Here is a 15,009-nt window from a genome sequence, read left to right as displayed (position 1 = left end):
ACCCCATTCACTAATTTATTTGGGAATTGAAAATATGACGTAGAGCGCCATTCCCGTACTTGTTTGTGTTTTTAGCACGTTTGGGTGCTGTTAAAGCGCTGGCCATGGCCTCTGGCAGTGTTTTTCCCTTCCACAAGGGGGTAGCATTTCCCCTTTTTTCCATGTTAGCGCTTTGTTTCAGCTTCAGCTGTTGTTAAAGTGCTATATAAAAATAAAATATGTATGTCTATTGCATTGTATTTTGGACAGCTGCCCTCATTTCAAGCTCATATAACTCCAGACCCATATAATTTAGGAAATAACAATTTTTTGATGAAAGAACAGTGTACGGTTTCCTATGCTGCATTGAATGTTTAAGTAGTCCTCCTGTAGTGCCTCCTGTAATTTGGGTGAAAATGACAAAAACCCTGGCACTGGAGTGGACACGTTTTTTTTTTGCACATGTCTGGCGGTGAATGAGTTAATTATTTGGTTGACGCTCCTCTTTGGAGGAGTAGAGCTGAAAATGTATTTTTTTCAGCACAGTAGATTTAGCTAATCGATGAACTCGTGCTATATTTATGCTAACAGCATGGTGACACGAAGCACATGACAGTGACAGCCTGGTTCTTCACTTCACTGCCGCCGTTTGAGGAAACACGGTATGTTGAACAAAACAAAAGCGGAAATGAATGTCATGAGGGGTCTGAGGAGTGGTTGCGGGTGCTTGTTTGACAAGCAGAATAAATACGATTAAAAACAGATTGTGGGGATGGGGGGGGGGGGGGTTGAAATAGCACCATTTGGTCCTTTTAGTGGTCACCTACATTTAAAAAGCAAGGCTACCTGGAAGGAATGTAGTTTTTGTTGATGGTCACTCATTTTGAAAAAATAAATAAATAAAGCAATCTCATACGATAATGGTAAAACAGCTGGTTGAGGTCATTTAGAGCAGAGGTCCCCAACCCCCGGGTCGCGGATCGGTACCGGTCCGTGGGTCATTTGGTACCAGGCGGCGCAGAAAGACTAAATAATTTACATAATTTCCGTTTTATTTATTATCTGAGTCCGAACTATGTTTTATTTTGAAAAATGACCAGATTACATCCATCTATGACACAGGTGTCAAAGTCATGGCCCGCGGGCCAAATCCGGCCCGCCACATCATTTTTTTCGGCCCGCGAAAGCAAATCAAACATGTTAAATTCCATGATGATTGCTAAAATCTGAGCCAAAATTTCATATTTTTGGATGTCAACCACAAAAGTCATTATTCTTGACTTCAGATTTGAAAAGGAGTTATTCATTAATTTGCTGTGTGTCCAATATGTAATATTTGAAGGGATGTAAACATTCTAATGGGTTCCCCAAATTCATAACGGCCCTCGAGAGGAAACCATAACTACAATGTGGCCCGCGGCAAAACATGACCCCTGATCTATGACTTTACTCTTGACGCATGCCAAAACGCTTGTCTAGGTCACGTGATACATACCGCTAAAATTAGCCCACCGTACGCTAGCAAAATGAGTAAAAAAAAAACAATCCGCCGGTCCGTGAAAATATTGTCTGACATTAAACCGGTCCGTGGCGCAAAAAAAGGTTGGGGACCACTGATTTAGAGGACATATCCGTTTGGCACAACTGCAGATGTTTTTGAATAATTCAGTGGTTAAAAACAATTTTAGATGCAAAACAATGATGCATGAAAGACATTAGAATCCACATTACAGTCAACCCCCGGTTTTCCGCCATAATCCGTTCCAGAAACCTGTTTGATAACCAATTTGCTCAAAAACCGAAACATTTCGCAATGTAATGAAAGTCGGCTTTTTTTTTTCATCGTGATTGAACAATACAAACACGTCTGCTCACGACGGAACACTAGGATAATGCATCAGTATACAATAAGATGCAACACAAGGAAGTGACGTACATTGATACCTCAGCTTATGAACTTAATTGGTTCCCGGAAAGTTCTTTGTAAGGCGAAAAGTTAGTCTGCCAAACATTTATTTCCCATAAGAAACCATTAAAAATAGAATAATCCGTTCCCAGGTCCCCGTAAAACCTATTTTTCTACTCCATAAGCCTTAAAACTACACAAAATATAACTTATTTTATGTATAATAAATGTGCTATTATATTGTAATTAAGGAAATATACTGTACTGTATAATAAAGTCATTTTATTTACCTTTGTGATGGTCGTTGATGTAGTAGCTGCGTCTTGATGATATCCGAGTGAAGTTGCCGTGCTTTCTTGGCGATAATACCCTCACTCACAATGTCCCCTGCTAGCTGCTTTTCATTAATCCAAATCAACAGAAGTTTTTCAACCTCTTCTATTGCTTAGACAACACAGAAACACCCTTAGCGACACGTAGCAATGTTCGACTTAGCATACTGGTACTGGGACGCTAAGTCACACAAACGCACACCTCGTTCGTGTTTCTCGATGATCTCCTTCTTCTGCTCGACCGTAATTTTGTTTTGTGTCCTCTTGGGCTTAACTATTAGCCTGTGGTGGGGTCTTTTTCGGTCCCATAACAGCAAAAGTACTCCACTAGTTCGTATACCGAGATTATATTTTCGCGAATTTAATGTTCGTAAACCGAAAAGTTCGTAAGCTAAAGCGTTCGTAAGATGAGGTATCACTGTCTAAGGAAGCAGATGGGAGTCGAGTGGTGCATTCAGGTGCACTCAGTTTAGTCGACGCACCTGATTTTCGGTTATCAACCATGGCATGAAAAAAACACAATTTTTGGTCAAAAACCAAATGGTTTGAAAACCGAGATGTTCTAAAACCGAGGTTTGACTGCATTGTTGCGAGGATCAAGAGAAAGCTGTTCATTTAAAATGAGCAGGTACAAACTTAACTTTGGCACATTTGCCCCGCCCCCTCATGAATGAGGGGGCGGGGCATGTGACCTAGTCATGGAGGCGTTTGAACTCTGGTGGTGGTGGAACTGGACTCTCAGAGCCCCTTGTTGAAGTAGACACGCTCCAGGCCTGGGTGGCTTACCCGGATTTTCTCTTGTAGATCAGGTTCCAGGCGACTAACTGAGATAGAGCTGGAGGACGGACATAATCACGGAGGACGGACATAATCAATGACACAAATTCTTAATTGCATAATAATAATAATAATAATAATAATAATACATTTCATTTAACAGCGCCTTTCAAAACTCTCCAGGTCACTTTACAGTCACAGTATTTTTTTTTTTCTTTTTGCGGGTGAGCAGCGGCAGCCACACGTGCCAGCGTTCACTCAACACGGAAGTAACTCAAATAGATAGAAAGCTAGCCAGCTCGCTAATAGATAGCCAATAGGCAACGAGATAGATAGCTCGCCAGCTAGACAATATAGCGAGCTAAAGATCTGTTTAGCTAGCTTTTGTAGCGCTAGCTAACGAGATATCTAAATCTATGTACTTCTGTTTAAGCTCTCAGTCGTACAGGAGTGGTCCATCGATGAAAAGGTTTCTTCAGCCGTTATCTGTACTTCTTTGAAGGTGCCGGACGTTTTGCTTCTTCTTATCCAAGAAGCTTCGTCAGAAAACTAAAGTCTTACTGGTAGGGATATATATAGTGCCGAAACTACCAGTAAGATTTTAGTTTGCTGACGAAGCTTCTTGGATAAGAAACGAAACGTCCAACACCTTCAAAGAAGTAGATGACGGCTGAAGAAACTTTTTTTTATCTATATCTATGTATTTATTTAACTATGTATTTAATTAAAGTAGTTAAAAGCCACACCGAATGCTTTGACGCACCTTTTCTGAGGGAACAACGCGCAGCACAGTGGAGTCGCGAACACCAAGCTGAAAACAAAAATTAAATTGGATGAGCAAAGTGTGTTAACGTTGTACAAAAGGTATTTATTTTGAAAATAATAATAATACTAATAATAATCATCATCATCATTATCATAATACAATCCATTTATAAGTGCCTTCAAAACTCTCAAGGTCACTTTACAGTCAGAGGAAACGTTTTTTTCTGTGGGTGAGCAGCGGCAGCCACGTGCGCCAGCGTTCACTCAACCCGGAAGTAACTCAAATCGATAGCAAGTTAGCTAATAGATAGCTATATAGATAATAGCCAGCCAGGTAGCTAGCCAGATAGCCAGCTAGCTAGATAAATAAATCTAGTTAGTTAGCCAGCTAACTAACAAACTTACTAACTAGCTAACGAACAACTAAATAAATGAATACATACATATTTAAAATACATGAATAAATGAATAATACATTCCATTCCATTTATTTAAGCGCATTTCAAAACTCTCACGGTCATGAAATTTATTATTATTATTATGTTATAGTCACAGGATGAAGTTTTTCTGTGGGTGAGCAGCGGCAGCCACGTGCGCCAGCATTCACTCAACCCGGAAGTAACTCAAATAGATAGCAAGTTAGCTAGCTAATAGATAGCTATATAGTTAATAGATAGCCAGGTAGCTAGCCAACTGAATAGCTAGATAAATAAATCTAGTTAGCCAGCCAACTAACAAATTTGCTAACTAGCTAACGAACAAATAAATACATACATACATAATTAAAATACATAAATAAATACATAAATGAATACATTAATACTAATAATAATTATAATAAGTTTACCAAGTCCTAAATTAGTCCTAGGCCGGATCGCGTACATGAAGATAACAGTTTAACAGGCTGTGTCTGTTCACCTCAGATTGACCCAAGATTTTCTGTGCTTCCATTGTGGGCCTTGCGTTCGGCGGCATGAAACTTTGAAATATGATAACTTCTTTTCTGTCTATTTTCTATCATAGTGCAACTGCTTTTTCCCTCCTTGCCCACCTTGGAGGTTCCACTTGCAAATTTCAAAAAAGACAATAATACAGTGTATAAACAAGCTTTGTGGAAGCAACGGCAGTAAACCGGTTCGACTCTCCAAGACCACTCACCAGAATCCCACCAGGCTGACTTGAATTGGTGCACTCATCCATGGGAACCTCTGAAAAAAGCATGCGAGAGGTAAAACAAAAAGGCAATGAATTCCTCATATCCTGTTGATTCATACACTATGAACAACATCTGCCTCTTACTATTTAAAAGGACAACCGACGTCTCCGGACAAGTTGTGTCCATAATTTGTAAAATAGCTTCAAATGACTTCTACTGAGCGTATTTTACAAAGATTCCACCGCATATAGCTATAATTTACGTTTTAAGACTCATGCTGAATATTCCGGAAGTCTTGTTTTTGATTTGGTGACGAGTCCGTATGTGACGTCACTGAAGGAACGCCCCCCCGAGTGTAAAAAAGACGCATTGTAGCGGTCCTTCCATCACGTCAATGTATTTTGCTGTACTGTTTGGTCTGAAAACCTTGTGTTACACCCAAAAGCCGCCAGAAGAGGGCGTCCAAGCTCCATGGAAGGAATTTATCAGCCTGTGGAAACGGAGGTGGCCAGAGGAGGTCGCCATTTTGTGCCTCTTTTGTGGTGATCCGTTACTCCCCAATGTTGCCTCAAAATGGCATGGAATAAATTCTTTAATCGATTGCAAACATGTATGCTTTCCTCTTCAGAACTATTTGAATCATATTCATAACTGGATGAGTAACAAGAAAGCATATTCTCCGAATCTGAAGCCATTGTTTTGATTGTCCAGCAATGCAAGACGTCTTGGCGTGATGTCACGAACTGGGGGCGGGACTTTCTGAAAATGCCCAATTCGCAACTCATTTTTTTTTTGCAGATTTTGGACACTTTAAGTCATTTTTATTGGTGTTTTGGGTATTTTAGATGCTATAAAACGTTTTTCTGAAAAATGTGATGTCGGTTGTCCTTTAATCAATCCGTGCATCTTACCCTCAGAAAGGCCTTCTTCTCCAAATGATTCATTAAAAAAGGCGGAATGGCTGAAAAGAAAGGGAAGATGAAGAAGTATATCACGAAAAGACATCTTTGGTGACGACTGGGTGATAGAAAATGGCTCGTCGTACCCATTCCCGGAGAAGCCATGAGAATCCTTGAGACCACAACCTGAGAGATAGCCTGCTGTGCAGCTTTGGACGACTCTCCTATCCTGTTGTCGTTCTCGTCTGTGATGGGTATGCCATGTTTCAATTCTCTGAGGACAAAGGAGCGAAAGACAATTCAAAAACACGCCATTTTTAACTCATTCACAAATGTATTCACGGGAATTGAAAATATGACGTCAAACGCCATTCCCGAATTTGTTCGTTTTTTTTTTTTTTTCATGCTTGGGTGCCGATAAAGCGCTGGCCATGGCCTCTGGCAATGTTTTTTTTCTTTTCCACAAGGGGGCAGCATTTCCCTTTTCTTCCATGTTTGCGCGTTATTCTGTTGTTAAAGCACTATATAAATCAATATGTATGTATTGTATTGTAGTTTGGACAACCGCCCTCATTTCAAGCTCACATAACTCCAAACCCCTATAATTTAGGAATTAACACTTTTTTCCCCGTTTTTTTTTGGGTGCCGATATAGCGCTGGCCGTGGCCTCTGGCAATGTTTTTTTTCTTTTCCACCAGGGGGCGGAATTTCCCTTTTTTTCTCCATGTTAGCGCTTTGTTCCAGCTTCAGCTGCTGTTAAAGCGCTATATAAACCAACATGTATGTATTGCATTGTAGTTTGGACAACCGCCCTCATTTCAAGCTCATATAACCCCAGACCCATATCATTTAGGAATTAACTCTTATTATCCAGTTAGCTAACTGGCTATTATATATCTATTAGCGAGATATTTGGCTGGCTAGCTATTAGCTAGCTAGCTGGCTGTCTGTTAGCTATCTATCCAGCTAGCCCGCTATTAGCTGGTTAGCTGGCTGTCTATTGGCTATCTATTAGCTGGCTGGATGGCTATCTATTAGCTGTCGAAAAGCTAGCTAGGTAGCTTTCTATCCATTTCTATCCACTTTCGGGTTGAGTGAACGCTGGCGCGTGTGACTGCCGCTGCTCACGCACAGAAAAACGGATCCAGTGACTGTAAAGTGACCTTGAGAGTTTTGAAAGGTGCTTACAAATGAGATGTATTATTATTATTACTTTCTCCTCTTTTTTTTTTCGAGTGCCGATACTGCGCTGGCCGTGGCCTCTGGCAATGTTTTTTTTCCTTTTCCACAAGAGGGTAACATTTCCGATTTTAGCTTCAGCTGTTGTTAAAGCGCTATATAAACCAATATTTATGCATTGCATTGTATTTCATTTTGGACAGCCACCCTCATTTCAAGCTCATATAACTCCAAATCCCTATAATTTAGGAATTAACTCTTTTTTTTTTCCCCGATTTATTTTTTTTGGGTGCCGATATAGCGCTGGCCGTGGCCTCTGGGAATGTGTTTCTTCTTTTCCACAAGGGAGCGGCATTTCCATTTTTTTCTATGTTAGCGCTTTGTTCCATCTTCAGCTGTTGTTAAAGCGCCATATAAACCAATACGTATGCATTGCATTGTACTTTGGACAGCTGCCCCTCATTTCAAGCTCGTATAACTCCCGATCTATATACAGTAAAGTCTCGTTATATCGATATTCAAGGGAGTCCGAAAAAATATCGATATAACCGGGACTATCGATATATCCGACCCTGTTTGCATGTAATTTTCTCAGTGCGTGCATAGAAATAGTATCGATATAACCGGGACTATCGATATATCCAATATCGATATAACGAGACTTTATTGTATATATTTTTTTCCTGATGAAAGAAGAAAGTCTAATTGAATGTTTAAGTCGTCCTAAAACTCAATATTCTACAATTTGGAATTTGACAAAAACCCTGGCACTGGAGTGGCCACATTTTTTTTTTGCACATCATCTAGCAGTAAATAACTTCAGAGTGGATGTGTCTGTCACTGAACTCGACATCTTACCTCTGCCTCATTAGCGGGATATTGATGCAATTTGCAGCGGCTACAGCAGCAAACGGAACAAAACGTCCGATCAGAGGTGAGACGTGCTGCAGTGGGAGACAAAAGGCTTCAAAAAAAAAAACAACACATTGGGGGAACAAGTTCTATTGGATTGGATTTGCCTAAAATCATGTCAGCGTTACCCGAGAGCTTGAGCTCAACCCCGTTTAAAATGTGAATGACGTTAGATGGACGATACCTTCGTCAGTGAGTTGAGTCCCAGCGCCGTGGCGACTGCGCCCGTCGTGGCCGAGACGTACGCTGTTCCAAGCTGACTGCAAAGTACAGAATACATTTGATTTATAAGCACCTTATAAGTAACTCAAATAGATAGCAAGTTAGCTAGCTAATAGATAGCTATATAGTTAATAGATAGCCAGCCGGGTAGCTAGCCAGATAGCCAGCTAGCTAGATAGCTAGATAAATAAATCTAGTTAGTTAGCCAGCCAACTAACAAACTTACTAACTAGCTAACGAACAACTAAATAAATGAATACATACATATTTAAAATACATGAATAAATGAATAATACATTCCATTTATAAGCGCATTTCAAAACTCTCAAGGTCACTTTACAGTCACAGGATATGTTTTTCTGTGGGTGAGCAGCAGCAGCCACACGCGCCAGCGTTCACTCACCCCGGAAGTTACTCAAATCGATAGAATGCTAGCTAGCTATATAGCTAATAGATATACAGTCATACCTTGGCTTACGAACTTAATTGGTTCCCAGACAGAGTGTGTAAGGCGAAAAGTGTGTATGTGAAAAATTAATTTCCCATAGGAAACCATTAAAATGAGAATAATCCGTTCCCTGGTCCTCATAAAACATAATTTTCTACTAATTTTCTAAGCAATGGCCAGCGCTTTATCGGCACACAAGCATGAAAAAAACAAAAACCGAACAAATTCGGGAATGGTGCTCAACATCATACTTTCAATTCCCGAATAAATGTGTCAATGGCAGTGAATGAGTTAATCTGTAAATCCAATCCAATCCTACCAGCTAGCTACTTTAGCTAGCTATCGATTTGCTATATTTTTGCTACATATTAGCTATCATGTTAGCTATCTATTAGTTATATAGCTACAGTGATGGCTTAGGAACTTAATTGGTTCCCAGACAGAGTGTGTAAGGCGAAAAGTGTGTATCTCAAAAAATAATTTTCCATAGGAAACCATTAAAATGAGAATAATCCATTCCCAGATCCCCATAAAACATAATTTTCTACTTTCTAATTTTCTAAGCCTTAAAACTACACAAAATAGCCCTTATTTTATGTATAATAAATGTGCTATGGTATTATAATTAAAGAAATAAACGGTACTGTATCATAAAGTCGTTTTATTTACCTTTGTGATGGTCGTTGATGGCTTGATGGAATTGAGTGGCAGGTTTCATCAGCATTAAACACTTGATGAGGAACGTAACCTTCTTCTTTCACCAGCTTGAGGAATGATCCCTTGTAGGTGCTTTCTTTGTGATAATTGTATCTAGTTCCTCATCAATTGTGTTCTGTTTAGCTGTGTTGATAGCTTTCTGCATCAATTGTACAGATGGCTTGTGCGGGTTGTTTGTGGAGCCTGATTGATTGGATATTTTAACCTTGCAGTCTACACTCTGCCTTTTAACTATCAAAGTTGAAATTCACTCACTGTCATCTGCCCGTCTCTTTAATGTTTAAACCACCCCCACTCACTGCTGCCTCCTTGACCAATCACGTGGCTTTAACCGAAGACTGGGGGGCGGGGAATAGAGGACAAAAACAGTCGGCTGCCATTTTGTTGTTAGAAGAACGGGCTCGTTCGCGAATGACACATCACTCATTGAAGCAGCTCCGTGTGTATCCCGAAAAAAGTTTGTATGCCAAGGTAAAATTTTCATAAATTTAACGTTCGTAAACCGAAAAGTTCGTAAGCCAAGGGGTTTGGAAACCGAGGTATCACTGTTGATAGATAGATAGCTAGCTAGCCAGATAAATGGCAAATAGGGAGCCTCAATTAGTTGTTTTGTAAGTGGGGGCGGGCTCAGTTGTGAGCTTGCTGTTATCTCAAATACATTGAGCCCAATTATCAACTTTTGCTGAAGTACTGAATGATATTTTCACTTTCCTGTACCATCCCATATTTGTGCTTAAAATCCAGTACGGGTGAATCATGGTGATCATTTTGTGGTTTTCTGAGCTGTGATACCGGCCGGCTTTTGGCGTACCTGACTGTGATGGGAGCGTCACCGCTCCGGTTGGTGTAGTTCACGATTGCGTTAAAAGATTGATTGATCCACTGCCAGAACAACACGGCTGGAGTGGTCCTAAGGGGAAAATAGTCAACAAACAATGAACACAGAATGTTTGTCAGCCATTTTGTCATTATCATATACATACATCACTGTATATTTTCCCGTGTATGAGGCGCACCCACAATGAATGTTGCATTTTCACACTTTTTCTATACAGGCAACATCTGACTTACGACTAGGTTCCGTTCCGACCAAACGGTCGTAAAGTTAAAATGGTCGTAAGTCGAAATCCATTCAAAATGTTGAATAGACTCGATACTAAATGAAAGCTAGCTATCCAGCTAATAGATAGCCAACAGATAGATAGATAGCTACTTAGATAGCTATATAGCTAATAGCCAGATAGCTAGATAGTTAATTAGCTAATACACTGGAGCCAGCGTTCACTCAACCCGGAAGTAAATCATGATAATCATCGTCATCAAAATAATAATACATTTCATTTTAAGTGCTTTTCAAATCTCTTAAGGACACTTTACAGATTTAAATAGATAGAAAGCTAGCTAGCCAGCTAATAGCTAATAGATAGCCAACAGATATATAGCTAGCCACTTAGCTAGCTATATAGCTAATAGCTAGATAGTTATTTAGCTAATACACTGAGCCAGCGTTCACTCAACCCAGAAGTAAATAATAAATAATAATAATAATAATTATAATAATAATAATAATAATACATTTCATTTTAAGCCCCTTTCAAAGCTCTCAAGGACACTTTACAGATTTAAATAGATAGAAAGCTAGCTAGCCAGCTAATAGATAGCCAACAGATAGATAGCTATATAGCTAGCCACTTAGATAGCTAATAGCCAGCTAGCTAGATAGTTAGCTAATACACTGAGCCAGCGTTCACTCAACCCGGAAGTAAATAATAATAATAATAATAATAATAATAATAAAACAACCCGGAAGTAAATAATAATAATAATAATAAAACATTTCATTTTCAGCGCCTTTCAAAGCTCTCAAGGACACTTTACAGATTTAAATAGATAGTAAGCTAGCTAGCCAGCTAGTAGATAGCCAATCGATAGATAGCTAGGGAGCTAGCCACTTAGCTGATATGTTTCGGCGTGTACTTCCATCTTCATCAGAGTGTCACTGATGTTGTGACGCGCCATTTGGTTACGTCTCTCTCGCGCATTTGTTGTCATATTTTAAACTTAAAATGGAAATAAACACAGCTTAATACTTTTCAAAATGCCGCACAGTCAATTTAGTTTGAACGACTGTCACTCACCTTGAGAGTTTTGAAAGGCGCTTGTAAATGAAATGTATTATTATTATTATTATTATTATTCTTTGAAGGTGTCGGACGTTTAGCTCCTCATCCGAAAAGCTTCGTCAGCGAACTACAATTTTTGAGTTCGCTAACAAAACACCTTCAAAGAAGTACAAATGACGGCTGAAGAAACCTTTCAATTCTTACTTGTAAAATGTCATCATACATCCAGTGATGGTCATATTCATCGGAACTTGCGCCGACATGCGACCAATCAGTATCATCTTTTCTCCGGTGTCCGGATGGAAAGCAGAGTCAAAAACATATTTGGCTCGCCAAAGTTGGTCTTCCGTCAACCCCGGAGAGACCATTCCTTTTCTGAGAGGGACGGTAAATGCGAGGCTGAGAATTCACGATTTGGCTGTTGTAGTTGCAGGTTTGCTTACCTGTAGTCGGTGATGATTTTGTGCGCGTGTTCGAGCTGTTCCTTGGTGAGAAGGACGTTCCTCGGGTCAGTGACGGTAAAGAAATGCTTGGCTCGGCCTGCAAATGTGCTTTGGTCCCAACGGGGCTCGTTGATGTTGATGGATGTGGAGAGCTCGGCAGCCATTTTGATCTGGAAATTCAGACTTGAAATTGAAAAGAACGCCATCTTAAAATGGTTCAGGTCCTAGCTGGCTAGCTTTCTATCTATTTGAGTTACTTCCGGGTTGAGTGAACGCTGGTGAGTGTGGCTCCCGCTGCTCACTCACAGAAAAACTGATCCTGTGACTGTAAAGTGACCTTGTGAGTTTTGAAAGGCGCTGATAAATGACATGTATTATTATTATTATTATTATTATTATTATTATTATTATTATTATTATCATTATTATTATTATAGCTATTTTTGAGTTACTGTTTATCAATTTAATAGCTTGGGAGAAGCTCTTTAAATGTCTGCTGGATTTGGTGTGCATGGCGCCTGCCTGAGGGGAGTCGCTGGAAAAGGTGGTGGGCAGGGTGCGGAGGGTCCAGTAGGATTACTACTTATTATTTCACATATAAGGCGTACCTGCGGATAAGGCGCAGGGTCAAATCGAGGCTACGCCGGAAAATACAGCACAGTGATACCTCGGCTTACGAACTTTTCGGTTTACGAACGTTAAATTCACGAGAATTTAATCTTGGCATGAAAAACTATTTTTCGGGATACATACGGAGCACAACAATGAGTGATGTGTTGTTTATACATTTAGTATACATAAAATAAGGTATATTTTGTGTAGTTTTAAGGCTGAGAAAATTAGAAAGTAGAAAATTATGTTTTATGGGGACCCGGGAACGGATTATTCTCGTTTTTAATGGTTTCCGATGGGAAATTAATGTTTGGGATACACACTTTTCGCCTTACACACTGTCTGGGAACCAATTAAGTTCGTAAGCCAAGGTATCACTGTAATTATTTCCAAAAATTGACTTTTCTAATAAGACTTAAAATGTTTGGAACGTTTTTTTCTACAAAACCTAGCTGGCTATCTATTAGCTAGCTAGCTCGCTAGCTAGCTGGTTATCTGGTTAGCTACCTAGCTGGCTACCTTGCTAGCTATCTATTTGATATCTATTTGCTAACTAGTTATCTAGCTGGCTACCTAGCTAGCTATTTGCTATATATATATATATGTTTAAGATATATATAAGTATGTTTAAGATATATAATAGTATGTTTAAGGCTTGTAAAGTGGCCTGTATTGGTTTGTACTGAAAAATAAACATTTAATAAAAATATATGCTCTATAAAGATATGTACATGTAGAACTGGAGAGAATACAGCCACTCCCCAACTTATGAACAAGATACGTTCCCAAACGGTTGTTCATAAATTGAATTTGTTCGTAAGTTGCTTCAGTGCTGTATTTTGTATGGAATGTATGTTTAGGGCTTATATAAGTATGTTTAAGATTTATATAAGCATGTTTAAGGCTTGTATAAGTGGCCTGTATTGATATGTACCGAAAAGTAAACATTTAATAAAATATATCCTCTATATAGATACAACTGGAGCAAATACATAATTCATATGTTCGTACAAAAATGTTCTTATGTACCGTTGTTCGTAACTCGAATGTTCGTAAATAGGGTAGCGTCTGTATGTTTTTGTGTGTGTGTGTGTGTATAATATTCATTTGTATTGTCATATTCATATTTATTTTATTTTTTTTAATTTTTTACTTTGTTACTTCCGGGTTGAGTGAACGCTGGCGCGTGTGGCTGCCACTGCTCACCCGCAGAAAAAAAAAAATATCCTGTGACTGTAGTGTCCTTGAGAGTTATGAAAGGTGCTTGTAAATTAAATGTAGTATTATTATTATTATTATTATTATTATTATTAAAATGGGGGTCATGTTTACTTGTGTGTACAATGTTACCATGACTACACTTCCTATTCTCCACCATCCATTCCTAGCTGCAAGCAGCTTTGAATGATTCCATGCACTTAAACAGTAATTCTCATTTTAATACATCATAATTTGGTCACCGGGAACACTCAGCAATCACACCCACAACCAGATCAAACTGCCCGGCACTGCCATGAACATGGTCTGCGGATCCTTTGCTCCCAATTGGATCTGTTTTTTTTTTTTAAATCATTTTCACTCCATTCTTACTAGTCTCCCCGCAAGGATTTGCTGCAGGATGATGAAACCCCTTTCTGGAATTGCACCAAACATGGCCGCTGGCCCCAATTTACTGACACATGAAACACTGATGTCAAAATGCATGTGCGGTCTCTTTAAATTTAATTAAAGTCTCACGGGTTGGGGGAGCACTCGCACACGTATACGTATTTTCTACATAGTTGGGACAAGATGTGAGATTTGCGTCGTGGGAACTACACATACACACACACACATTAATATATTGTATCTAAAGCTGCGTGCGATTTGCGTTAATCAATACTTTTAATTGCCGATGAAGGTGATGTCGGAGGATGAACTTTGATCTGCAAGGCATTGCTCGCCTGTGCCCCCCACACTCAGCCAATCACAACGTCCCTAGTTGGCTACACATTAACCACCAATTGCTTGCGTACGATCAATATCATACATCACATTTCAGCTCCAGTGTCATATATTTCCATGTATTTTATCTAAATGGGATACCTAACCCCTCATTTTCTGAAAAACTGTGAAACGCACTCCTTGTGACAAACCTGACCCAAACCGGTCCGAACTGGACCGCGTCTTGACAAACGAGAAAATGTGAGGGGGGTTAAATATACCGTGTATGTAATTAGAAGTGAACGTGAATTCGGCGATGCGGGCAGATGTGCGTCCAGGATTCAACTAGTATGTAGGCGCCACATCCACACAATCTCGGCGCACGCGCACACACACACACGCTCGTTGTATCCCTGCCACCTGACGCCAGTATTAACATTGCAATTTCATTGAGACACGGATTACTTACTATGCTGGGGGCTCCGCTGGTCCTCGATGGGTATCCCTGAAAGGCTGCAGCCAGCTAATTTAGCGAAGCAGTGACACATAGACACGGCCACATCGCACTCCCCCCACTCCGGAAGCAGCTAAGCTACAAAATAAACGTCAGGACGAA

General features: G+C 39.7%; 1 protein-coding gene across 3 annotated transcripts; it reads right to left on the bottom strand.

Moving 5' to 3' along the window:
* Positions 1-9: 9 nt before the first annotated feature.
* Positions 10-14,968, bottom strand: sfxn1 (sideroflexin 1). Of its 3 annotated transcripts, none has more exons than XM_089020200.1 (11): positions 14,863-14,968; positions 11,859-12,041; positions 11,620-11,790; positions 10,104-10,202; positions 8,090-8,165; positions 7,852-7,937; positions 5,961-6,088; positions 5,827-5,876; positions 4,918-4,967; positions 3,758-3,805; positions 10-3,052 (listed from the first exon to the last, which is right to left on the bottom strand). In XM_089020200.1, the coding sequence occupies exons 2-11, from the start codon at positions 12,020-12,022 to the stop codon at positions 2,956-2,958; spliced, it is 969 nt and encodes a 322-aa protein (XP_088876326.1). In that variant the 5' UTR covers positions 12,023-12,041; positions 14,863-14,968; the 3' UTR covers positions 10-2,955. The 3 variants fall into 3 exon arrangements, with proteins under 3 accessions (XP_088876326.1, XP_088876317.1, XP_088876312.1); XM_089020191.1 differs by having other exon boundaries at positions 11,859-12,028; positions 14,863-14,965; XM_089020186.1 differs by lacking the exon at positions 14,863-14,968 and having other exon boundaries at positions 11,859-13,054.
* Positions 14,969-15,009: the final 41 nt, after the last annotated feature.

This window comes from Hippocampus bargibanti, linkage group LG02, assembly GCF_051943395.1.
Source record: "Hippocampus bargibanti isolate YZ-2025 linkage group LG02, ASM5194339v1, whole genome shotgun sequence".
Lineage (NCBI taxonomy): Eukaryota > Metazoa > Chordata > Actinopteri > Syngnathiformes > Syngnathidae > Hippocampus > Hippocampus bargibanti.
Note: the sequence above shows the minus strand (reverse complement) of the source record. Positions and strands in the feature narration are given on the sequence as shown.